Source organism: Phocoena sinus, chromosome 9 (genome assembly GCF_008692025.1).
Source record: "Phocoena sinus isolate mPhoSin1 chromosome 9, mPhoSin1.pri, whole genome shotgun sequence".
NCBI lineage: Eukaryota > Metazoa > Chordata > Mammalia > Artiodactyla > Phocoenidae > Phocoena > Phocoena sinus.
This window is the reverse complement of record NC_045771.1, coordinates 106,466,761-106,492,128: the sequence shown is the minus strand read 5'-3', so window position 1 is coordinate 106,492,128 and position 25,368 is coordinate 106,466,761. Positions and strand designations below refer to the sequence as shown.

The 25,368-nt window shown below is 50.6% G+C and overlaps 1 protein-coding gene across 6 annotated transcripts; it reads left to right on the top strand.

Annotated features, from left to right (window-relative positions):
- Window positions 1-92: 92 nt before the first annotated feature.
- Window positions 93-25,130, top strand: UPP1 (uridine phosphorylase 1). 6 transcript variants are annotated; one of them, XM_032642896.1, is made up of 9 exons: window positions 157-251; window positions 8,543-8,606; window positions 17,506-17,589; window positions 17,821-17,935; window positions 19,566-19,724; window positions 20,750-20,864; window positions 23,454-23,663; window positions 23,902-24,048; window positions 24,927-25,130. In XM_032642896.1, exons 3-9 carry the CDS (start codon window positions 17,570-17,572, stop codon window positions 25,064-25,066), a joined length of 906 nt encoding a protein of 301 aa, XP_032498787.1. In that variant the 5' UTR covers window positions 157-251; window positions 8,543-8,606; window positions 17,506-17,569; the 3' UTR covers window positions 25,067-25,130. The 6 variants fall into 6 exon arrangements, with proteins under 6 accessions (XP_032498786.1, XP_032498790.1, XP_032498787.1 ...); XM_032642898.1 differs by having other exon boundaries at window positions 17,506-17,651; XM_032642895.1 differs by lacking the exon at window positions 17,506-17,589 and having other exon boundaries at window positions 93-251.
- Window positions 25,131-25,368: the final 238 nt, after the last annotated feature.

Genomic DNA, 25,368 nt, shown 5'->3' with positions numbered 1-25,368 from the left:
GAGTAACTTGCTGGTCATCCGCCGCCGCCCGCTGCGGAACAAGAAACCAGGCGGGGGTGGGGCGGGGGCGCCGGGAGGGGAGGGGCCCCGGGAGAGGAGGAGGGGCTGGCGGGCGGGCGGGGACCCCCGGGCGGCCCTACCTCACTCGCTCGCCGGTAGCTCTCGGCAGGCGTCGGGCGCAACCCGTGGCGGTCCCTGCACGGGAAGTGTCTGCGGCCAGCGTCCTGTTTTCAGGAATCATCGACCTGCCGGTGAGGCGACTCGGGCTCGCGGACGCGGGGCCATCTGCGGGGAGGCTGTGCGTGGAGGGGGCGCGGGCAGAATGTGCAGGGAGGGCGCGCGGGGAGGATGTGCGTGGAGGGCGCGCGGGGAGGATGTGTGGGGAGGGTGTGCCGGGAGGGCGGGTGGGGAGGATTGCGCGGAGGGCGCCGTCCGGATGCTGGTCCACCTGGCGGAGGCGATTCGCGCGTGGAGGAGCTGGGCAGGTCTTCCTCAGTCCAAATTGAGCGGGAAGGGAATCGGGAGCATTTGGAACGTCCCCTTCTTGTCGGGGGAGAGGGGAAATTACGTTTTGGAGAATGAGTGTTACCGTACTTGCAGAGTTCAAATGGACTCAGGTGTGCGCCTTGAGCCAACAGACAACAAAGTGTCACAGCGTAAAATACTGGCGTCGAGGTGTCCGGCAGGTCAAAAGAGAAACTTCAGTCACAGAGTATCTGACACAAATCCGATTTGCAGCGGGGAGCGGGTCCATCTGCAGCTCTTGTACGCAGCAGGCTGTTCTTAAGACTGGCACCTGGGGCAGCCTCGCCGGCTCCGGGGTCGGGGCGTGACCCGGGGACTCAAGGTCACCGGCCCGAAGTCTCCCTGCCCCCACCGCCCTTCCTCCAGGACTGGCGGTCTTTGGCCCTCCCCGCCAGAGGTCGGGCCTGCCCTGGGCGGCTGCCCGCCCATGGTGAATTGCAGAGAAACCCCGTCTGAAATCCAGGTTAGAACAGGGCCATTTCCTGGAAGGCCTTCGAGGCCGGCTCCAGGCGTGGCGACCCTGCGCTCTGCACTCCCCTCGGCTGTTTTCCGTCCTTCTGTCTGCCTCTCCGCCACCTTGCCCGGACTAGCCTGGCCTCACTTTGGCCCATCTTTCCCCACTTATTCTGTTTTCCGGGTCAAAGAGACCTTCGGTTCTATTCGTTGGCTGTGACCTTGGCTTTTAAAAGACTTGCGATTTCCCTGAATAGAAAGATTGTCTCCATCTGGGTTTCCCACCCTGCCAACCCCTCCCATCCTGTCTGCTTTCACTCTGCCAGGCTCTCAGCACTGGGCTCCACTCTCCCACTTCTCAGCCAGTCTTCCATGACTTTTTTCCCTTTTCAGAGGCCAAACTGACCTTCTAGTTATCTCTCTACTAGACTCCTTAATTCATCCAGGTTTATCGGGCATGAATTATAGTCTTTTCTAGGACTTTCAGCCCTGGTGGGCACTGAAGTAACACTTTAGTTGAAACAGACAAAGTAGTTTTTCTTTACATTGGCTTTTGTCCAAGTGGACTTTTTCGTTAATCAAAAAATTAATACAAACTCATTGTTAAAAAAAAAAAGGGGGCTTCCCTGGTGGCGCAGTGGTTGAGAGTCCGCCTGCCGATGCAGGGGACACGTGTTCGTGCCCTGGTCCGGGAGGATCCCACATGTAGTGGAGTGGCTGGGCCCGTGGGCCGTGGCCGCTGAGCCTGCGCGTCTGGAGCCTGTGTTCCGCGGCGGGAGGGGCCCCAACGGTAAGAAGCCCGCGTACCGCAAAAAAAAAAAAAAAAAAAAAAGTTATAAACGTTTACACACTTAGCTATATGCCAGAGTAACCCATCTGTCTGAATTTGGTTTAGTGGGTTAAAACTAAAATCAAACAGAACAACAACAAAAACAAAACAACAAAACCAAAACCAACTGGAGGGTGTTTTGATTTTGCAAAGTTAGTGTTGCTGAGACAGTCTTAAGTAAGGAAGGAGTGGGGTCAAACCAGATAATGTCGTATCTCATGGAAGTAGAACAGGCAACAGAGAAATTGTAACGTGCGCGCCGACAGGCCCACATTAAGAGCTAGAGTGCGAATTTCCGGTTTGCACTGTGTTCCCTTCACTGGTGGTTGGGAGGAAGGTGAGCGATGGCCTCCTGTGTCTCAGGTGGAAACAAAGAGTGGTTCTCAGTAATTAATGATTTAAAAAGGAACAAATAGTTCAGGAACAACCAACTGTTCTCAGGCAAGAGAAGTCACCATAGCAAAGACAAGAAATCAGTCATAAAGACTCTCAGTTCTGTTTCAAAGGTAAAGATGGCCTGAAGCACATTCTTGAGCTGTTTTGCAGGATCCAAACCCCTTTAAGCGCCCAACCACCAGATTAACTGGTGCCTAAGGGATGGTGATGCTGACCTTTGGGACCCACAATCAGGTGCCTGGATTTTGTCAATCTAGAGTGACCTTTACCTCTTTTTAATGCTAAAATATCTGCCCCAAGGGTGGGATTGCCGCCATGTTTGCACAGGCACTGTGTGTTGGGGCATGTTGTCCGCTGGGCAAGGGCGTCTAGAACTCCCGTCTACATGGAAGGTCACGTGTGCCCTTTCATGAGTACGCATGTGCCCTTGGCTTAAAGCATCCCCATCCTGCTGCTGGGGAGACGGTGCTTGGACGGCTAGCTCCCTGTCTCCTTACTTGTTACCAGCGGTAAAGGCTCCTGCTTTAATCAGAAGTACCTGGTGTGTTTATTGGCTCAGCGCCCCAGGCAGTGGGCCCATCGGGTCCCCTAGCAGTCGAGGAGCCTGAGACCCCAGAGCCAGGATCAGAGTTCTCTGGGAGGTGGCACCTCCCGGCCAGAATCTAGTGAAACCCTCCTGTTTAGAGAACATGGGGTCCTGGAAAGTGAGAGGGGACACCTTTAGGACACCCGCGGCCCTTGGGACAGTGTTTGTTAGAAGGAATGCTTTCTGAGACAGGCTCCAGGTCGGGGGGTCTCACGCCACTGGTCGGCCGGGCTGTGGGAAAGCCGTCAGCTCTCCTGGAAGCCCTGTCTCTGGACCAGGGCTCAGCTGGGACCCTGCTGCCCCCTGAAGGACAAAGTGGAAAGTCCATGCTTCTCTAGTACTGGACTCGGCCCCAGGCGCCCAGTTCCTACCGGCGGCCCCGTATCCCCCAGCACTTCTGCCTCGGGTGACGGCTGCAGGCACCTTGCGCAGGAACCCAGTGCCTCTGACGAAACGTCCAGCCTCACCCCTTGCTTGGGACATCACACTGTGGCCTTCTTTCCCTGTCCTCCCACTCGACACAGGCATCCCTGGCAGCCTCACCCTGATACCACCTTCCAGCCCTTTGGATTCGCCTCCTGGATGTGGAAGGTGCCACACTTTGCTGTTCTGATTGCATCTCTGCTCACTCTGTGTGCCCTTCAAATCCAACTGCAGGGAGGAAAAGCTTCTATCCTCTTAGATTCAGTTCTTGGGGGACTGCAGGTTAAAAAGACTAAAGACAGATTAGCAAGAGAAAAGACAGATTTTTATTTACATGTGTATGGGAGAGTTCAGAAAAAAAACGTGATTTCAGGAGGTAGTTGGAATTTGGGGCTGATATACCATCTTAAAAGGGGGTGGGGAGGGCTTCCCTGGTGGCGCAGTGGTTGAGAGTCCGCCTGCCGATGCAGGGGATGCGGGTTCGTGCCCAGGTCCGGGAAGATCCCACATGCCAAGGAGCGGCTGGGCCCGGGAGCCATGGCCGCTGAGCCTGCGCGTCCAGAGCCTGTGCCCCGCAACGGGAGAGGCCGCAGCAGTGAGAGGCCCGCGTACCGCAAAAAAAAAAAACAGAGAAAAAGGGGTGGGGAGAGGCACTTCTGGGAGAGGAAATGACAGAAGGGGGTGGGGCCAAAAGGGCACTTAGGGAAACACAGAGGACTTCTGAGAGACAAATGGTCCCTTAGAAAAAGAGATGAGATATAAGATAGGACAATATCTATTTGGGTGTTTTTCAGAGAAAAGAGTTTTTTTCCCAGGAGGGGTGGTGACATGTTTGGAAGTCTCTAGGTTCAGGCAGGTACGGGCTTTCGGGAACTCAAAGTCTTCAGCTCAGAATAGTTGTTATGTGACAGTGGCTTATTCTGGAGCCCTTTGTGTGGATCCAATATACAAACCTCTGACTGTCATTCCCTGCTTCCAGGTTTTCCAAGTCCCCCGGTCAGCCCCAGGACGGTGTCACGTTGTCGGTGGTGACACGCGGCTGTCTGGGCACCTGGCCCCTAACCAGCGCCCGAATCCCATCTCCCCATGCTGAGCTGGCTGAGCTGTTTCTTCTGCACCCTCCACATATCTCATGGGGCTTCACGTCTCCTTGTTGTAAATACCGTTAGTCCTGTCCTCTCTCTGCCACATCTTTTCCTGGCTATTCCTAGTCAGGGACCACTAAGAAACAACCCATTCCTCACGCTGAACTAGATAGACCTCCGGGCGCTGTTTGCACCTTTCCCTGGCTCTCCGTCAGCCGACCTGCACTGGAGCTCATGGTCACTCATGTTTGCGGCAGTGGACTCCAGCTTCTCAGAGCCCTGGGTCTTTCTCATCTCCCTTCAGATCACACACACCACAGCGGGTGCGGGTTCTAACCTGAATAGGTACACCTTGAGGAGCCAGGACAGCTACCTGTTGGGAATTTTACACATTGGATGACTAATGTGTGCAATGCTTAGCACTTTCTGCTCTCTTACAGATAATACTTAATTAGAAAGGCATTAAGTTACTGAAAAGGTGAGCTAAAAGTAGCAGGCAAGTGCCCGAATCCCCCCTGATGTTGCAGTTCCACCCACGGCCATAGGGGCTGAGGCGGGGCAGACAGACCAACCACCCTGAGTCTTTCCTGGTTGGACAGCGCTGCGACGCTAATTCAGTGATGGGGTTTGGCAAGCTGGATTTCCTCGGCCACAGAGGAAACGAAGTGTATGCTCCACGGGTTTCGTCCTGGGATGATGTCCAGGCTGGAAGTCCGCTGTACGATGTCAAGCGTGTGTCCTTAGGAAATGCACATACATATTATCTGTTGGAGGAAACAGGTCCAGGTGCATGATAACATTAATTCAGTAAAACAATTGAAAAAGCGGTTGTCAGAAACATTCCCTAAATTCTCTGAATGAGCTCACCTATGAATGGCCTCGCCTAGTTAGCACTGCACAAGGGCGGTGCTGGACAGTGCCCGCCCTGGGCCTCTGCGTGCAGAGCAGACGGTGGGGCATCCCCCCACGAGTGTTTGTCTAGGCCTTAAGCTGTGACCCGGAGTTGAACAGACTGCAGTGGACCCTGGGGGACTCCTCCTCTCCGTGTTAAACCCCCAGTGGACCAAACTTTGGCCTCGTTGGTAAAGGGACTGCAGCATCCCCTGGGCCTGTTTCCTGATTCCTTTGACTGTTGGAAAAAATAATGCAGCTTGCTGACTGAAAAAAAAAAAAAAAAGCACAACCTAACATTTGGGAAGTATGTTTTATGCGGTGGCCTCACTGAGGACTAGCCCAGCACACAGCCTCTCAGAGAGCTCTGAGGGACTGCTCCGAAGAGGTAAGGGGGGAGCCAGGATAGAGAGGGAGTTTTGCTGAAAAACAAACAAACATGTAATTAAAAGATTACTGCTAATCAGAAAAGCAGGCATCTCAATGATTTCAGTGCTATTCTGTGTATGGGAAGATGCAAGAGTCGGGGCTCATGGAAATCATTCCTTTGATGTGCATCTTCACTACCTAGGGCCAGTGTCCTTCTTTTCTCCATCCTGAGTCCCCTCGGGGTGCACCATGGGGGCTGCTGCAGTGGCTGATGGAGGTAACATTCCCCGTTTACAGGAATGACTGGTGCCATTCGTTTGCCTACAAGTTTATGCACTTTTTTTTTTAACTTGAAAATTTCTTCTGAGATTCCACCATCGCCCTGTGCCCCTGCGTGGTTATCACTCCCTTCTTAATCATCACCAGGGTCTCCTTTCACAGCAGTGGGGCCCGCTCCCCTCGCTAGTGGCCTCTGGAATAAGGGGGAGTCTGGGTGAGCAACCAGCCTGCCAGTGAGAGTAGAGTGGCTCTTGGGCTCCCCCTCCTGCTCTAACTGGTCTCAGGGCAAGTAAATTGAGAGGTTCACCTCCTCCCCACCTTTGACCTTTTTCAGTGGGCGGGGTGGGGGCTGGGGTGGGGGTGGGGGTGGCCATATCATTGATCCTCCACACCCAGGTCCTTCCGAGAGTGAAATGTGGCTCTGGTGACTATACCGGGACTCCCAGGCCAACCTGCCTGTGTGCTCGCCCCACCTATAAGTGTCTTAAGATATTTAGTGGGGAAAGTTCCAATTAGGACATTGCAAAAGTCTGCGATTTCCTCTGCACAGAGTTGGTTCAGTAAAGCCTTGCTGTCCCCAGGATGAGGCTCAGGCCCAAGGAGGAGTTACTTTGGGGGTGGGGGTTGGGCGGGGTCGCAGCCACGAGGGGAACAATCACCTGGCACTGAGAGTACCAGGGGAAGCAGACCCCGAGCAGACTCGGGAAGGAGCCCAGGTCTGGGGCAGCAGAGGGCAAGGCCGAGGCAGGGAAAACGGTTCTCTGGTTCAGGGGCAGGAGAAGCCACCCGGCCTAGAGAGCCACACTTTCTCTGCAAGGCCAGACAGGATGTCTTCTCTGTGGCTGAGCTTCCTTTCCTGGAAAATAGGGGTTGGGGACCTTCTGGGGTGCACTGTGCACCTCTGATTCAGCCTCTGCCCCGTGGGAAGGTGCCTCTAACTCTTCTTCTTTCTGAGCTCCCCACCCCCTACCCACAGAGGAAGAGCCAGCAGCCAGGAGGGGATGCATTGCAGGAGGAGGTGACCCCAAGCCCTACTTCATCTCTCAGTGGACGAGGGAGAGCCGATAATGAGGGCTGTGGGCTGGCTTCGCCGGAAGGCACGTCTGCACTTACTGCAGACAGTGAGGTGGATCCCAGAGGGATAGCAGCGGCTGACTGCAGGGCGGAGGTGCCCAGGGTTGCATTTCCTGGAAGCCAGACTTCTTCAGAAGCTGGGCTCTCTGCATCAGTCTGTCTGATGGATGCTGTAAAGGCAAATTATGACCTAAGATTCTGATCACCAAGTACAATTCTACTTTGTTTTCCCCACACCGTCAAGCAATTCTCCACACCAGCTCCTACACCAGGGGGTCCTACAATCCAACTCAATTCTGACACTGTCTACCTGGGGACAGTGTCAGACCCCAAAGGCTAAGGGCTCAGTCCCATAGGACTGCCCGCCTTCCCCCGCAGCCGCCCCCCATCACAAGTCCAGGTTATCACCCGTGCTTCTGACCCACTGGCTACAGAGAGGAGGTTCCCATAACCCCCCTCCTTGGGTTCAATCAATTTGCAGTTGACTCACAGGCTGACATTTCCTCAGAAGTGTCCTGTAAACGCTAAGGGAGCATGAAGGCTAGGTGAAGAGAGACAAGGCAGCACTGCAGGAAAATCTGTGCTCCAGACCCAACTAGGACAATACGCTTTGGTTTTCAGAATTTGCCAAAAATGGTCAGTATCTGAGTGTAACGGTGGCCGTCAACCCTTTTTTCCAAAAAGCGGGCTTTGGGTTTTAGCTTTGTGAGGCTGGTTTTCTGGTAAGTGGCTGGTGAGGTAGCAGGTTGAGAACCTGACCTGGGGATGGGGGAGGTAGCTCCACCATAGACCACTCACCGAGTTCAACCAGCAGGTGCTCGGGCTCAGCTCCGCAGGCACTGGTGTCGGGTCAGCGCTCTGGTGGCTGAGCCCCAGTAAGAACTGTGGTTGTGTCTCATGGTTTTCCCTTCCTCTGGTTCTGGAGTGGGACCAGGGCAGGGATTGATCCCTACCTGCCCCAGGTCTTTCCCTTCCCTTCATGGCAGGCCCTCAAGAGCTGGTGCCTTTGCCGGGCCCCTCTCTGCCCCCTGAGCTGTCCTTGAGGCCTGCTGGAGGAGAGTTAAAATTCTGGAAGCGTGAGGCACCCAGGTGTGGTCTGTTGGGTCAAGGTAGTCTTGTCTGAGGGACCAGGAAGTGAAGAAGGGTTTTCTACCAGAGTAGGAGATGCCAACCCAGGCACGCTTTGGGCACATTTCCGCCAGCTCCTCTCTGAAATTAGCAACCCTCCAGGTCTTATGTATGTACGTGTATGTGATGTGAATTTGTCGAGTTCCTCTTGATGGCACTGACCTTCCACAGGTTAGTGTGGCCTTGCTGACGGTCCAAGTGACCTTGGTTCCTATTGGGGGGATCCACTAGTGTTCAACTAATTAAACGAGGAGCCCATTGGACTGAGGTGTCTCTAATGCCGAGGCAGCCTGTGTCGGCACACTGAAATCTAAGCTGTAAATGCCTCCAGGCTACAAAATCAAAGTGCTATGAACAACCAATCATCACACAGGCCCCCTGGGCCTCACGCTCTGCCGCTCCCCTGCTCCCTTGTCAACCACTGACTCCAATCGAAGTGCGCTCAAATAAGCTCATAAAATGTTGACTATTACTTCTAACAGACTCTGCGCTGTTTTCTCCTAGGGTCCTGCCTCAGCTGAGGGATGGCCTCGCCAGGGGCTGAAACAAAGAAACCTGGAAATCACAAGTAAGGCTCTGACCTGCACGCTGCGGGGCTCGGGCTCGCTGTGATGACTTTGAGCCATACAGTGTTCTAAGAGCTGACACACGTGGACACCTTGGTTCTCATGTCAGAGCCTGAAGCCTGGAGGACTGACCACTCGGTGGGCATACAGCTGAGCTGGCTGAAGACCCCTGGCACCTGGTGCCAGGGCCGCTGCTCGTAGCCTTGGGATGTTTGTTTCCCAAGGACGTCTGGGCACTTGCTTGGGGTGCCCAGACCTGTGTCCAGTGGGGTTTCTTTACATCTGGACACTCTTCTGAGTCACAGTCCCTGCTTCTTTCCCAGCTCTCTCTTGGTTCTGACCTTTCAATGCTTTCCTTATTTCTTTGCAGTTTTTCATTATTCCACTATGTGATTCACATGGCCACTCTTTTATGTATATCTGTGCATTGCTGGTGTTGATGAAAAAAAATTACTCAGTAGTTGATCTAAGAAAGAAATGGAAAATTTTATTTGAGCCAATCTGAGGATTATAACCCAGGAGACAGTTTTTCAGAAAGCTCTGAGCATTGCTTCACCCATAAGAGGTCAAAGCACGGTTATATAAGCTTTTGAGACAAAGGGTAATAATACCAAATGATGTGTTACTGACAGTTTACACAATCCAGATCTACATGTACAGAGTAGTGGGCATGGGTCATCATGGCCCCTCACAAGATTAAGAAGGAAGGTTATCTCTTAAGGAGTTGTGACCCTTGATGAGATTAAAAAGGAGTGCTGTCTCCTAAGGAGGTCTGGCTAGTACACATGCACAACCCACACTAAAGGGAAGGGAGGAGATCCAAATGGACAAAGGAAATGTTATGTTTAAATTTTTCTCATTTTAAATTTTAAAATATGAACTTTTTCATCAATTTTCCCATTCTGATCATTAATCTTTTGATAGAAAGCCTCAGGTGATCGAATATTTGTTCCTTTGATGCCAGGGTGGTTGCTTACCTGCCCTGGGTTCATCATGTCCCTTGATGTCCAGACCTAAGAGCCTGCTCCTTTCTTTCCTTTTAGGGGGTTATATTAGTAAGATGTCTGGCAAGGACTGTCAGTTCCAAGTTGTCCAGTAGAAGTTATGCCAATTTAACCTTGCATGTACCTTGTGCTTGTTCATTAATTTATAGTGAGCGATAGATGTGATCAAAATTGACGGTAAAATTAATGTCATTAGTAAGGGTTTAAGCGAAGATCCTCCTAAACCAAAGCATTTTCCTAGTATTTTTACTAAATTTGGAAGATGATCATTCAGAACAGAAATTTGATCCTTCATATGTCATAAGACGAGTTAACAAATATCTCGGCCAAATGGTCACACCACTGGAAAACTGATAGGAACCCAGAGTCCTCATATTAAAGGCAGATTGGCAGGGGTTGTTTTCAAGGATACCTGCAGGTGAACTTAAGCCCAAGGGAAAGCAACTATGCATCTTCCTAACCAACCCAGGGAAAGCCAAGGCCATAAACTTTTCTGTAGGTCTACTGAGTCCTGTTAAGAGCTACCCAATATTTAACATCTAGTGAAAAGGAGTATTTATGGCCAAGTTCAGAACAGGTGTCATTAAATTGGCCAGGTAGGATGGTCTCACTTAGTGATATTGGTGATAATGTTAGCTTGAATGGTGTTGATATAGTGTTGGTCTCAGTGGAAGTCTAAGAAGGCCTGATATGGTCCCTTCCAAGGTGGCTGTAAAGAGTCCTTTATCTGATATCTTTTCCCGTATGCATAATCCCCTGGTTGCAGGTCATGGCACATGTGATCTTCATCTGAAGATAGATGACTGAGATAAGTTTCAGAAACAAACTCTACAGTAATGTAACATAGCAACAAGGAATCATCTGAGAAGTGAGTCTGAGGCAGTAAATACAGACCTCAGTTAACAACTATCAGGTAATTAATTTTATTACCTGATAAAGCTACTGGGAACCCAGGAGTTCCCAATTTCTGGAGAGATCAGGTAGAAAGAAAAGATAAATGTCTCAATTCCACTTACATGGGAGTAATTTACCCAAATTGCTGTAAGTCATAATTAGCTTGACGGGAAGAGTTTCCTTATATCTGGAAAACAGATTCAAAAACCACCAATCAGGGAATTAATTCCCCGGTGGTCCAGTGGTTAGGACTCTGTGCTTTCACTGCAGGGAGCACGGGTTCAGTCCCTGATTGGGGAACTAAGATCCTACAAGCTGCACAGCGTGGCAAAAAAAGACAACAAAACAAAACCCGGAAAACAAAACCACCAACCAGGGATTGAACCCAGATCCCCACAGTGAAAGCACCTAGTGCTAACCACTGGACCACCAGGGAATTCCCCAAAAGTCCTTTCTATGAATCTTTTGAAGATGAAGCAGTCTATAAATGACAAAAGACTTAAAAAAGCAAGGTTAAAGATCTGATTACAATGCAATTGTCAAAGAAACTTGGTTATTACTTTGTCATACAACATTTTAAGACAAGAACTAGAATTATGACTATAAACATTTACCAGGACGTACCAGGTTCTTAGGAGCTCCATATAATTTCTAGAATATGTATATTAATAATATTTACCCATCCAATATAACCTAAGAAGGTTTATCACCACTCATTTGACAATGCTTCCCATGTAATTTAACATACCAAATAAGCCTAATTAGTTTAATATTCCTCTCTCTGAGATGCTTCAGGGGTCCTCTCTGAAGAACCCCAAAGTTAGCTAGAGGTCAAAAGAACTTCAGGGAGAATTTGATATTTGGGAGTTTGTCAAAATATCAAAAAAGGTTTAAAACACTTGGTCAAATAGGATATAGGTCACTGAGGAACAATACTTAATTCACTTAACCAAAGTGACAATAAAATATTTCACAGGCAAACACAGCTCACTCAGAAGGCTCACTTAAAAGGCAAAGAGGGCTTCCTCGGTGGCGCAGTGGTTGAGTCCACCTGCCGATGCTGGGGACGCGGGTACGTGCCCCGGTCCGGGAGGATCCCACGTGCCGCGGAGCCTGTGCGTCCGGAGCCAGTGCTCCGCAACTGGAGAGACCACAACAGTGAGAGGCCCGTGTACCGCAAAAAAAAAAAAAAAAGGCAAAGAAACGTACATAATCCATTACCAAAAGCAACTCAATGTTCCAAGAAAACTTTATTCTCTTAACAGAGAGAAAACCAAACTCCAGCCTTGCATCAGCTACTCTTAATAACAAATGTATTGTATTCAATTCAATGCAATCCTAGCCTCACCACACACAGAACTCTTTTCTCAGTGTTCCCTTTTCCACACACCTTCCATAATGTCCTGTCTTTTGTCCCTTATTGATTATGCAGAAAAAGACAGCTCTAGGACAGAATTAATTTCTTTCCCTTGAACAAAATGATTTCCATTCCTCATACCTTCTTTGGCTGAAAACATGTCTCCTACTTTCCTTGCATACTGAAATGTTTCCCTTATTTTAGTGGCTTTAGTTACATATATATTATAATTCTTAACCTTAAAACCTAGTATCCAGCAGAAACTAACAAATAGGTAATTATGAACTGTCTTCCCAAACATTAGCATCCCACACGTTAGCAAACGTATACATACTATTTACCATTTCTAGAAAACACATGGTTTTTTTGTCTAACAGAAAATGTCTTAGTGTGGCACCAAATGTATTTTTATTAATAGTCCTAAATATCTTTAGTTTCTCTGTAAAAGGAAGCTTATGTTCAGTAATTAATGTTTCAGTATCTTATTTGGAAATAAATTCTGGATAGTCATTGAATTCCCATCATTTAACTTAATCTAACAAAACTCTAAGGTTTCAAGTGATCTAAATCTGGAGAGACTATTTTTAAGCAGACATTACTAAAACATAATTATTCCTTTAGAGTTTACACCAAAACTCTCACCATTTCCATTTAATTCACTTAAAAGTTTAGCATACCAAGTCATTTTTCTTGCTGACAAATTTTGTAACAGGAATAATATCTTATGTGATTTCTAGTGAACCTGGGTACAGTAAGAGTATTATACTTAATGTTGGTGACTGTAAAGACATGTCTGTATTAATTAAACCATTTGCTTTCATTAAAATTAATTTTAATGAAATTAAAATTAATCCTAGCTCACACGATTCTGAAATTCTTTCGAGACAGTTTCTTTTATATTTCTAGGTATGTATATAAGTAGCAGCTAACTTCCTTTAAGCCAATTACATAGAGCTCTTATACAAATTAATTTTGGCAGTACTACACATCGACAATACGGTTAGACACATACAGACACACAGACAGAGACCCCATGGTTCCCAAAGTTCCGCAATTTCAGCCCTGAGTCAGGAACAATAATAGAAATCCCTTCAGTTACAAAAGAAGTTGGATTCAGATTGGGTTTCTGGCAGATGCAACAGGGTTGCCTGTCTAGAGGGCCAAACCCTTTTTACTAATATTTATGAAGAAGACACTTAAGATTTGCGTGTCCTTGACAAGTCAAGTTCCAAATTACCTATCCCCCTTTTGTTTTTTTCTCTAGATAAGAGTTGCTTTCCTGAAATCTGCATTTTAAAAAGATTACGAATCTTTCTGGAGGTGATCAGGTAGAATATTTGCATCTCAAAGGCATAGAGGGAGAAAGGCAAGTTCCTCCTAGGAGGACTTTGTTCCCTTAAGGCCAGGATTATTTTTTTTCTTCTTCAATGCCTACAAGCCTCTGAAGATAAATAGGGGAGGATTTTGGAGTGGTGAAAGGATTGGTAAGCTTTGAGATGTTTCTGAAGGCACACCTCAGGTCCTGTAAAGACTAGATTTGTAAAACAAGGGCAGCTGTTTTTCGTTCCTCAAAGAATTGGGTGGCCTTCTCAGTGTATCAAAGGACTGACATGCCCGTTCATGTATGTTGGAATGTTTGACTTTCCCTCACTTAGCTTAGGGGAGAAACCCCCCACCCCCCAAAAAAAAATTTCTCTCAAGCTCTGAGTATCAGCTCTGGTCAGTTTCGTCAGACCACAGACCAGTGCTCTCCCATCTTGGTAATCCGTTCACAAAAAATTTGAGGATCTTCCCTGGCTTTAAGAAATTCTTTAACTATGGCCCTCAGTTCCAACTTTTTGAGACAAAGGGTTGTATGTCAAATGATGTGTTGCTGACAGTGAACACAATCCAGATCTACAGGTACAAAGTGAGTAGTGGGTCATGGGTCGTCATGGCCCCTCACGGGATGAAGAAGGAAGGTCATCTCCCAAGGAGGTCTGGTTAATGCAGATTCACAATCGACAGTAAAGTGGGGGTGGGGGTGGGGGGTGGCGGAAACAGGCAGAGGACAATTTTATATTTAAAAGGTTCTCATATTGCCCTAAAACACAAATTTTTGTCATCACTGGAGAAGCAAGAATTTTATGTCTTAATCCCAATTCCTACATGGACTTGAAATCCACTACTTTTCCCAGTTTCCTCCCCACCCACCTCTGCTGGGGTTCCCTGGGAGACCCCATCCTGGGCAGTGGCCTCTCCTGGTTCTGGTGGCCTCTCGCCTTGATGATGTCCAGGGCTGTATGCTGCCCTCTGGGGACCCAGCTTAGGGCTCCTTGGTTCTCTTCTGGGAGGTCCCTCAGGAACTGTTCTGGATACTTGCACGTGTGGGTCACCTAATTTCACACGGACACCTGTCCCCCCCTTTCCTTCCCCATGGGTTCTGAGGTCCATTTTCAAGTTTTGGAGCTGCCCTGAGAAGAGTACTTGCAGAGAGAATTTTTAATTGAACTAGTAGGATCGCTGGTGCTTTTTTTTAAAAATAAATTCATTTTTGGCTGTGTTGGGTCTTTGTTGCTGTGCGCATGCTTTTTCTAGTTGCAGCGAGCGGGGGCTACTCTTCGTTGCGGTGCGCGGGCTTCTCATTGCGGTGGCTCCTCTTGTTGCTGAGCACGGGCTCTAGGTGCGCAGGCTTCAGTAGTTGTGGCTCGTGGGCTCTAGAGTGCAGGCTCAGTAGTTGTGGCTCACGGGCTTAGTTGCTCCGCGGCATGTGGGATCTTCCCCGACCAGGGCTCGAACCCATGTCCCCTGCATTGGCAAGTGGATTCTTAACCACTGCACCACCAGGGAAGTCCCTCCCTGGTGCTTTCAATCATTGACAAGCAAACACGCCCTGTCCCCACTTTCCGAGCCCCCCCGCCCCGCCCCTCCCTGCCCCACCCCCCTTCCCAGGTTGAGGATCCTGGAGGCTGGCTGAGCGGGTGGTTGAAACGAAGGCTGGAGAAGGGAGGCCTGGCGTCAGGTGCCCTGGATGTGACTCCACTGAACAGTGACCCCTCCCCGTTGGTTAGTCATTATCTTCCCCTCCCTCCGTCGTTTTATGGTCAATACCAGCTTGTATGGTCCACCCTCCAGAGGCCAGCGTGTCCTGTGAGGAGCCCTGAAGTCCAGCTCATGAGCACAGCCTCTTATTAAAGGTGTGACCCTGAGCCTTTACAACGGGGACTGGTAGAACCTAGCCTCTGTGGCAGTTGCGGTGTCGAATGACTTATACGCACCACCACTAATGACGTGGTCTCCACCGCTTCCAGCCTGCTGATCTCTGCATCCCTTCGGCCTGGCACAGGGCCTGATGCGTGCTTGTGTGAGGTTCGGCTGAGGGTCCCCCTCCTCCCTGCCCCAGAGCCCCTTCCTCGTTCTCTGCCAGTCCCTTGAGCATACAGCGCAAGATGTCTGGGCCAGTTCGTCTAATGGTCAGTCGTGTTTTCCCTTCCCTGCTGATAAACTCCTGGAATCAGAAGCCGAGTTTCATTCATTTTGCATCTCACCCAATTCTTTTACAGAGTAGGTGCTCAACGAATATTTGTTAAACGAATAAAGTGACAGAGTAAAGCAGGATAAAGTCACTTGACATCGTGTGTAGACTAGGAAAATAGTTTTCCAAGTAATATATCTGTGACTTGTTATTTTAAAATCCTTTAAAAAGTGGAGTTTAATCTATAAAAAATTGAATCACTATGTTATAGACCTAAAACTAATACAATACTGTGAGTTATCTATACCTCAGTAACAAAACTACTTGTTCTATTCACTGTTACGCGTCCAATTTACATATTTTAAAATCCTTGTTGGTCTTCACAGTTACGCCATATTTCCTTCTCCTCTTCCTGGAATGAAAGAGGAAAGAAACGTTTTCTATTTTGAAATATGACACAAATTTGTTTTATCTCATTCTGTTTCGTCAGTTCCAATGCTCGGCCGTTAGCCCTCCTTCTCTTTGTACTCTTTGTTCATAACATCCTGAAGGAGAACAAGTACCGTAATTACAGTAAAATAGTTGTCTTTAAAGGAGCTTCAGATGCTCTGGCTGTGTTATGACTTAGAATTTCAGCTTGGTCTGGAGATCAAGAAGGCATTCTGGGAAAGCTTGGGGTTTGTCCGAACTGGATTTGGTCCCTTGAAAAGAGACCTCCCTGCCCCAGGAGAGTAAGCCTGGTCAGGACTGGTCGGGGTCCAGTGCAGACTCTGGCTTGGGCAGGTTGCTTGCCCCTCCTGAGGGAGACTCTCGCATCCCTGCCCCGGTGCCAATAACACAGTCTGCTAGTGGTCCTGCTGCCAGTTTAGTGATGAGCTCAGGGTGTTGGCCAGTCCACCAGCACCCTCCCCTTTAGAAAAAGATCTGTCTCTCTTCAGTATTTTGTTCGCATCTTTTCTACATCAGCCTTTTGAGACTGTTTGCCTGTGAGTTAACTTGGATGCCATTCTAGGGAAATCGGAGGGAAATGTGAGAAGCACGAAAGTAGGAAGCGAGGAGATGCAGGAGAGAGAGAAGCAGTGCCCTCGGTCTGGAGCCTGGGCATCTACGGTTGACGACCGATGGACTCCAGAGAGAATAGGTGTTTACAAATCACAGGCTGTTGAGAACTTCTCTTCCTGTATGGTTTTTTTCTCACAGAGTTAGATTGAGAAGGAAATGTGATCCGTGGGTTCGGGGCGGAAAGTGTGACTCTGAAGGAAGAAACAGAAAGTCTTGATTGCTGGGGACCCATGGCTGCTTCCCTCTGTGCCAGTGGCATCTGGCATCACACCTGTGAGTGGAGTCAGGAAGGCACAGCTGTGGAAGGAGGCGTGTCTAAGGCTGGAGATGCAATCTAGACCTGGGCATCGTGTTTGTAAATAAAGTTGTACTGGAACACATCCACACTCATTTGCATGTTGTCTGTGGTCACTTTCATGGGCGAACAGCAGGGCTGAGAAGTGGCAACAGAGCCCCTATGAACTGCAAGGAAACAATATTTGCTATCTGGCCTTTTATGGGAAACGTTTGCTAACCCCTACTGCAGGCCAGCAGCGTGCTGTGCAAGAGAAATATAATGTGAGCCACACAAGGTTTCGAGCAGCCGCGCCGAGAAAAACCAAAATGAAAAGATGTCTTGTCTCTTTACTCCCTTGGGACATTGTACCAGCGAAGTGCTGGCTAGTGAAACAAAACGAAAAAGAAAGGCCTCAGATTGGAAAGGCTATCTCTGGGTGGGAGAATTAGAGGCTATTTTTTTTCTTCTCATCCATCCATATTTCCTGTGATAAATGTATTATTTTTATTCATTTATATATTTATTTTTTTTTTTGCGGTACGCGGGCCTCTCACTGTTGTGGCCTCTCCCGTTGCGGAGCACAGGCTCCAGACGCGCAGGCTCAGTGGCCATGGCTCACGGGCCCAGCTGCTCCGTGGCATGTGGGATCTTCCCGGACCGGGGCACGAACCCGCGTCCCCTGCATTGGCAGGCGGACTCCCAACCACTGCGCCAACAGGGAAGCCCTACTTTTCAATTGAAGCCAAGTTTATATGTTGAATGAACCTGGGTTGGGTAGCAACTGGCTACATGCTTTATATGGGATGATTTGGCGTTTTGATCTTTGTACTTTTTTTTTTTTGTGTGTGTGGAGCCTTTCGACTTCGGGGATCTTAGTCCCCTGACCAGGGATTGAACCCGTGCCCTTGGCAGTGAGAATGTGGAATCCTAACCACTGGTTGGTGTTCTTCTGAGTCCTTCCTGATCATCCTCCAAAGAAGCCATGGGTTTGGAGAGCGGGTGAGGGGAAGGAGAGAGGGAGGAACGGAGACAGTGTGGGAGCCTCTGCAGGCTGGGATCGGCCTGCCCGCTGTGGCGCATGCGCCTCGCTGGCACAGGGTGTCGCTGTGGTCCTGCCGGCCCCTGGACGCTGGTTCTCTAAACTGCCTCCTTTCCTGTTTTGGGACAGTGACTTTGTACAGCTTTGCAATCCCCACGTGGCTGCAATGAAAGAAGATGTCCTCTACCATTTCAGCCTTAGCACCAGCACGCACGACTTCCCGACTATGTTTGGAGACGTGAAGGTAAAAGCAGGGGTTTTGATTCTGGGCATTTGGCCCAAGATTACCCCCCTTTCAGGTGACACAGGTAGACTGCGCCACACAGGGCGGAGGTGACAGAGGACAGGCTCTCGAAGTTATATGTTGATTGGAGTTTTGCAAATTGTTACCTTTCAAGAATATGAACTATTGAGTGAAAGAAAACTATCATAAAGAAGTATTGGTTCCTATAACTGAAACAATGTAAAATAAATTTCCTAATGCTTCACTGAGAGACTAGAAAGGAGCAGACACTAATCCTTTTCTAGGGGAGCAAGGGATACCCAGGAGGGGCAGTCGCATGTGTCTGCTGTCTCTCATTTAAGATGCACATCCGTTTAGCTAGTTTGGTCCTGACTTATCCTCGCAGAGGACTTTTAAAGTGTCTAATCCCCGTGTGGAAAAGTGGGCTAACGTTTAGAATTCAAAACTGAAACAAGCCAGTGACCCTAGATCCGGGGCTGCCTCATGCGATCGTAAAGTCATAACCAGGTTACATCCTGTCAGCCACCCAGATCTTTTGTGCTGTTCGTTTCAAACCGAGGGACGACTTTCCACGTGTTGTTGTCTTTTCGTTTCTAAATTTTTATTGCAGTCTAGTCGATTTACAATGTTGTATTAATTTCAGGTGTACAGCAAAGCGAATGAGTTATACATATACACATATCCACCCTTTTTTAGACTCTTTTCCCATATAGGTCATTATGGAGTATGGAGTAGAGTTCCATCCACGTGCTATACAGCAGGTCCTTAGTAGGTATCTGTTTTATATACAGTAGCGTGTATATGTCAATCCCAATCTGTCAATTTATCCCTTCCCCTCCTTTCCGTGTGTTCTTAGCTCATTCTGTTTTCATTCTCTCCTTAAGTTTAACCTGTAGTTTTTTCTAGGCTATAGAGTTTTTCCTCTTTATGTTAAGAGGCTACTAACTCTTTGATCACCAAGTCCTTAAGACTGGCTTATTTACCTGTTTTCTTTTGACGCTTTCGCGTACGACACTTTGCAGATGAAGGTTCGACTTCTCTGAGAGCACCTGCTCACCGCACAGCTGCGGCTCTCCGAGCCCCCACCGGCCCCCGGCTCTTTCCACAGGTTGGCCATTTGGGCCTCTGCCAGCCGGCGAAACAGCAGTTAGAAGCCCATGTTACAGATGGGCTGTGGGGCCCTGGTTGCACACTGAGGGGCCCGCAGCATCTTATTCCAAACGCCGGCTCTCTCCAGTGCAGTGGGCTGCTGTGCACACGAGGCACGGAGCCTGGGCAGGCGTGAAGCCTGGGCTTTCCTGCTGGAGAGGGCGAGGGTGTGGTCGTCCTGGCTTGTGTAGAGCTGATTGCTCTGCACTGTTGGGGCCTCTTGCACCGAGCGGTGAGTGCATGAACTAGTGCTTCTTAAACTCAAGGGAGTGTCAGAATCAGCAGGAGGCTCCTTAATGCACACATTACTGGCTCCCCAGATGCGGGGGGGGGGGGGGGGGGGGGGGGCAGGGAAGGGACCTGCATTTCTAGCAAGTTCCAGGAGATGCGGCCGCTGCTGGCGGGGGGCACTTTGAGGACCCCCGCTGTACAGACGGGGTGCAGTGCCTGTGCTGATGGGGGCTCTGTTCTCTGTCTGCAGTTTGTGTGTGTTGGGGGAAGCCCTTCCCGGATGAAAGCCTTCATCAAGTACGTGGCCGTGGAGCTGGGCCTTGACCACCCAGGTGCAGAGTATCCCGACATCTGTGAGGGCACCGACCGCTACGCCATGTTTAAAGTGGGCCCGGTGCTGTCGGTCAGCGTGAGTACCTGCCCTCGTGGTGGGCTCAGCCCTTGGCTCTGCAGGCCCCATCCCTGCCCTGCACACAGCCTGACAGAGGAAACAGGAGTCGAGGAGAGCCTGGGGCTGGGCTGCAGAGGTAGTGGAGCCCATCTCCAGGAGAGACAGCTACACACGTACAAACACACGCGCACACCCACCCAGCTGTGCGCACACAGTGAGCGCCCAGGTTGGAGACCCGGGAAGGTGGTGCTCTGCCTGGACCAGGGCCACGAGGAGAGCCGGGCACCAAGTGGTCCCCACACCATCCGCCCGTGTTACTTCACACACATGTGATTCAGCAATGGGTGAACACAGAAACCTCTGGTGTTCTCGTTTTCCAGTTTTGGTTCCCTTTGCAGAGGAGAACATTTTTAGAGGAAGTGCTGCCTTACAGTAAGGCTGCCCCTGAGGCTGGGACAGGGGCCCAGCCCTCTGGGCAGCTGAGACGTCTGGTGGTACTAACCACCCGCAACACACCCAAGAGTAAGACGTATTTAGGTCCAGATAATCCATGGAAGCACTTCCCACAAGTAAGACTGCAGGACGAACACGTTCTCCAAAGAGGGCTTGGCCACAGGGGCAGCTCCTGGCAGACGTGGCACCGGGAGGGCCTCTGAAGAAGGGCGGTTTTGGGGATGCGGAGGTGGAGGAAACGGCACAGGCAGAACCGCGGCGGTGGAGCCACCAGCCAGTTACTGAGTTTGGCTGTGGCAGAGCGTGTGGAGAAAAGGGAAAACGTGTGCGGGGCTTCCCACGCCAGGGGATGTCTGTTACCTAGCAACAGCAGCCCTCTGGTCCTCAGCTGCCATCTGTTCCACGGGTGGTGTGGATCAAAGGGGTCATCCATTCGACAGCGTCGTGCAAACCTTTACACTTCCCCGAGTGTTCATAGTTTCTAAATGTACGTTAGGAAGTTCATCTTCTTTACCACCAGTTAGCAATGCAGCACAGAACACACAGAGGTGCTACCAGAGTGTGACGCTGGCATTTCTCCCTGGTTCTAGCACGGGATGGGCATCCCCTCCATCGCCATCATGCTGCACGAGCTCATCAAGCTGCTGTACCACGCCCGGTGCTCCGGCGTCACCCTCATCCGCATCGGCACCTCTGGCGGGATAGGTTAGTGCGCAGAGCGCCACTGGGACCCGGTGGGCAGCGTGGGGACCCAGAGCTCCTCCCTGGGCCGTGCCCAAGGAGCGCTCAGCAGCAGCAGGCATTTTGTTATTTTTTTCTGGTCCAGCTACTTCTCCCAACCCATACCCCAGAAATAGGCACAGAAAGGCACCAGGCCACGCGCACCTGAAACCCCGTCCTTTCGGAGTTATACAACATGTGCCTTCTTGTTTGCTTGATTCTCTTTTTATTCTTGCTAATCCCTCTTTTCTCTGCCTTTCTCCTTCACTTTGCTCACTCCTCCTCTTTATTCCTGCAAGGATGTGAAGCACCTTATGAGAAAACCTACAGGAAAACCAAAGGGGGAAGAGAGAGATGCAATACAAAATTAAGATGTGTCCTTAAGTTGCGTAAAAGCCCCCCGTTCGCAACATAATTTTTTTAACATCGCAAGGACAACAAAGAAAGAAGAGGATGCAATGAGAAAGTAAAACGCTAAACGTCATGTTGAGTTTTCAGCCAAAGTCTTTGAGGCAAACCTGTTTTACTCTGATGTCCCACCTCTGGGCCGGTTTTTCTGCAGAAAACTGGGTTCTAGTAATTCTCGCTCCCGCTGAGGAGCTGGAGCTGCTGGAAGGAGGTCTGCTGTCATCAGCCTGGCCTCTGTGCATTTGTTTCTGATTGCCTAGACCTGACCTCCCCTGCATTTATGGTAATTCGAAAATTTAGGTTTTCTCGCTGTGATAGAGGATCGCTGTAGGTCCTAAATCTTCTCAATACGTTATCTCATTTTTCTTTTCACTATATAGACAGATTGATGGTTAACATCCGTGTTTGCAGATTGTAATTCAAAGTTGAAAGGAGTTGTTCTCGGGAAAAAACCCCAATGACCACGAGCTCCCAGGCTGTGCACACTTAGTCTGTGATACCATCGACCCAACGGACTCGTGGCTGTGCACATCGCATCAGCGTGGGCGAGGAGCTCCAGCAAATCCTTCCTGAGTTCTTGCTTTGGAGGGATTTTAAAATCAATAATCAGAGAGAGAATTCTGGAGGGAGTAGGGTGGATTTTGAATCTCCCAAAATTGCCCCATAAAAATGGAGAGATCAACTAGAGAGCCAGACCCCAAACCCCCAACAACAGTGTGACATGGTGTCCCCACAAATCCCAAAATAGGAACAGTGGGTGGCTGGCATGGGTCGCCACTCGGGAGGGCGAACTGGGTGGCTCCAGCATTTCTGTCAGATGTGAGAATTCTGAAATGGCCAACAGGTATCCCGGGAGAGGGCAGGGCCTGTGTGAGGAAGAGCAGCTGACACTGGGAGGGGTCCTGCGCCCTCCAATTTGAGGTCTGAAGTGGCTTGAAAATTCTAGGCCCCATGAGTTCATGAAAGCCGCCATCTGAGCTTTTTTCCAGGTCCACACTCGGTGTGGGGAGACACCTGAGGAGAGTCTACGTTGACCAGAACAGGGACAAAGCAGCAAGGGAGAGAAAGTCCAGATGAACATGCAGGGGGCAAGAAGAGCCAGAGCTTGGCAATTGGCCACGTTTTTTGTTTTTTAAACTAGAGACACAATTTATACTTTATTTTTTTAAATTTATTTATTTTTGGCTATGTTGGGTCTTTGTTGCTGCGTGCAGGTTTTCTCTAGTTATGGCGAGCGGAGGCTACTCTTCCTTGGGGTGCCCAGGCTTCTCATTGTGGTGGCTTCTCCTGTTGTGGAGCACAGGCTCTAGGTACGCAGGCTCAGTAGCTGTGGCTCGTGGGCTTCAGTAGTTGTGGCTCGTGGGCTCTAGAGCGCAGGCTCAGTAGTTGTGGTGCACGGGCTTAGTTGCTCCACGGCATGTGGGATCTTCCCGGACCAGGGCTCGAACCCGTGTCCCCTGCACTGGCAGGCGGATTCTTAACCACTGTGCCACCAGGGAAGCCCATGGCCACGTTTTTTAATGTTTCATGAGAGCGGCTGACGTGGGGCTCTGGGACAGATCTCCTGGCTCCTTCCTCCTCCCTAAATGTTTAGGAAAACCAATATCACATTAAAGTAAGTAGTAGTGTAGTAGTAGGAAAGGCTCCTGGTCAAATCCCACGCAAAGTTATTACAAAACCAAAGAGCAAGGAGCAGAGTAACGCCTGTACAATCTTGGAGATGTCCAGGGAGGCACAGGAAGCAGGACCTCCGGTGGGTCAGTCCTGGAGGGAAGCCAGGGTGTCAAGAGCTGGTGACCGCAGGAGCCAGGTTTGGGGTGCCCCAGTGTTCCTTACTCAAAACCTGAAATGATAAGGTACAAAACAGGGAGCAGCTGAACACATACTGGTAAAGGGAGCCCCAGACAGTTCCAGCAGCGACAGAAAGACGCTGCTTTGGGGATGGGCCGCCCATCAATCTCACTTTCTTCTTTGCACTTTTCTGTATTTTCTGCAGCGTCTACGCATTCATTACCTTCAGGAAAAAAAAAAAAATCTGGTGCTGAAAAGAGATCCTTACCTATTTCTTTTTAGGGCATGACTGACCCTTCAGTGTCACAGTGCGTGGACGGGGCCCTCCCCTCCCTAACCGCCCCTTGCAGCCGGGACACCCGCTTCTTCCTGCAGGTGTGGAGCCCGGCTCCGTGGTCATCACCCGGCAGGCAGTGGATGGCTGCTTCAAGGAGGAGTTCGAGCAAATTGTCCTCGGGAAGCGCGTGGTCCGGAACACGCACCTGGACGATTGGCTGGTGCAGGAGCTGGTGCGGTGCTCCGCGGACCTGGGCGAGTTCCCCACGGTCGTGGGCAACACCATGTGTACCCTGGACTTCTATGAAGGTGAGGAGTGCGCTGGTCTCCCGCCCGGGGGTCCGCACCGCTGCGGCCCTGCGTCTCAGCACCGGTTCCCTCGCGGGCCAGTGGGTCGAGGACAGGCGGGGCCCGTCGGGCTGGAAAGCATCTCTGTCTGGGGGGCGGGGAGGGCATGCAGTAGGCGCTTACTGAGTGCCCGGGGGTGGAGGGCGGTGGAATGGGAGGTGGGCGCTCCCGGGCCAGCATCGGCTCTCCACGTTCCCAGGGCAAGGCCGCCTGGACGGGGCACTCTGCTCCTACGCGGAGAAGGACAAGCAGGAGTACCTGCGGGCGGCCTACGAGGCCGGCATCCGCAACATCGAGATGGAGTCGTCCGTATTCGCCGCCATGTGCAACGCCTGCGGCCTCCGAGGTTGGGTCCCTAGGCTCCCCCAACTGCCCCCCCATCCCCCCCCCACCCCCGTCCTCCCGGGCCCGCCCATTGACAGCCTTGGCCTTGCACCCGCCCTGCCCCCAAGGCATGTCCTCACGGGCCCCGCCCATCGCCAGCCTTGGCCTTGCATCCGCCCTGCCCCCAAGGCATGTTTCCTCCCAGGCCTCGCCCATCGCCAGCCTTGGCCTTGCATCCGCCCTGCCCCCAAGGCGCGTTTCCTCCCGGGCCCCGCCCATCACCAGCCTTGGCCTTGCACCCGCCCTGCCCCCAAAGCATGTTTCCTCCCAGGCGCGCCCAACGCCAGCCTTGGCCTTGCACCCGCCCTGCCCCCAAGGCGTGTTTCTGGACCCCTGCGTTGGGACCTCCTTGGATTGTCACGTGGTCCAAGGCAGGGTCCTCAGTGTCTCTGCAGGGATTCACGTGCCACTGAGAGGCCAGAAAGATGAGAAAGTCCCACTTCGGGTCTGGGCAGGCTTCGCTGCTGACTCTACAATGAATCTGGCCTTCAAAGATCTTGGGATTTCTGAATTGGGGCTAATCCACCGCAGTTCCTGGCCATACCCTTCGAGGTCCAGCTCTGCCTTCCAGAATACCTGCCTCACAGCTTTCACGTCACCTTGCCTTTCAAGGCAGTGCAGGGCCCCCCGAGCTGGTCCTGGGGTTTGCTTGGGAATCTCTGGGAACAAAGGCAGGCAAGGATAAGGACAGAACAGGATAGTGTGGCCCCCTCAGCTTTTTCGTGTTCTCCGTCTATCAGAAGCCACTGTCGGCCCCTTCCCTTGAGGCCTGGACGCTGGTCTCTGTGAGCTAAGCTAGAATCCCGCTCTTTGCACTGACCTGGCGTTTGCTCTTTGCAGCGGCCGTGGTGTGCGTCACGCTCCTCAACCGCCTGGAAGGTGACCAGATCAGCAGCCCCCACGAGGTGCTGGTCGAGTACCAGCAGCGGCCCCAGCGGCTGGTGGGCCACTTCATCAAGAAGTGCCTCGCGGCAGCCTGAGGTCCCCAAATCTCCAGACGTGAGCGTTGGTGTTTGCAGCAAATAAAATCATTGCCACAGTCTCCTTCTGTATGACTTCCTGCATCCTTTGTAGAAGAGTCTGGGGAACTGATTGTGTTTCAGAGGCAAAGAATCCTGCATTAACTACGCAGGAGTTTTTGTTTTTTGAAAGCTTCATGGGAGAATTTCCACCACATTAGCCTCATTTGGGTTTTCTTTAAGAACGCTCCTCTGAGTATTTGAAATATTTTTAGGGAGGTTTTTCAGACTTGTAAATTCTGATAGTTGTCAGATTTCACTCA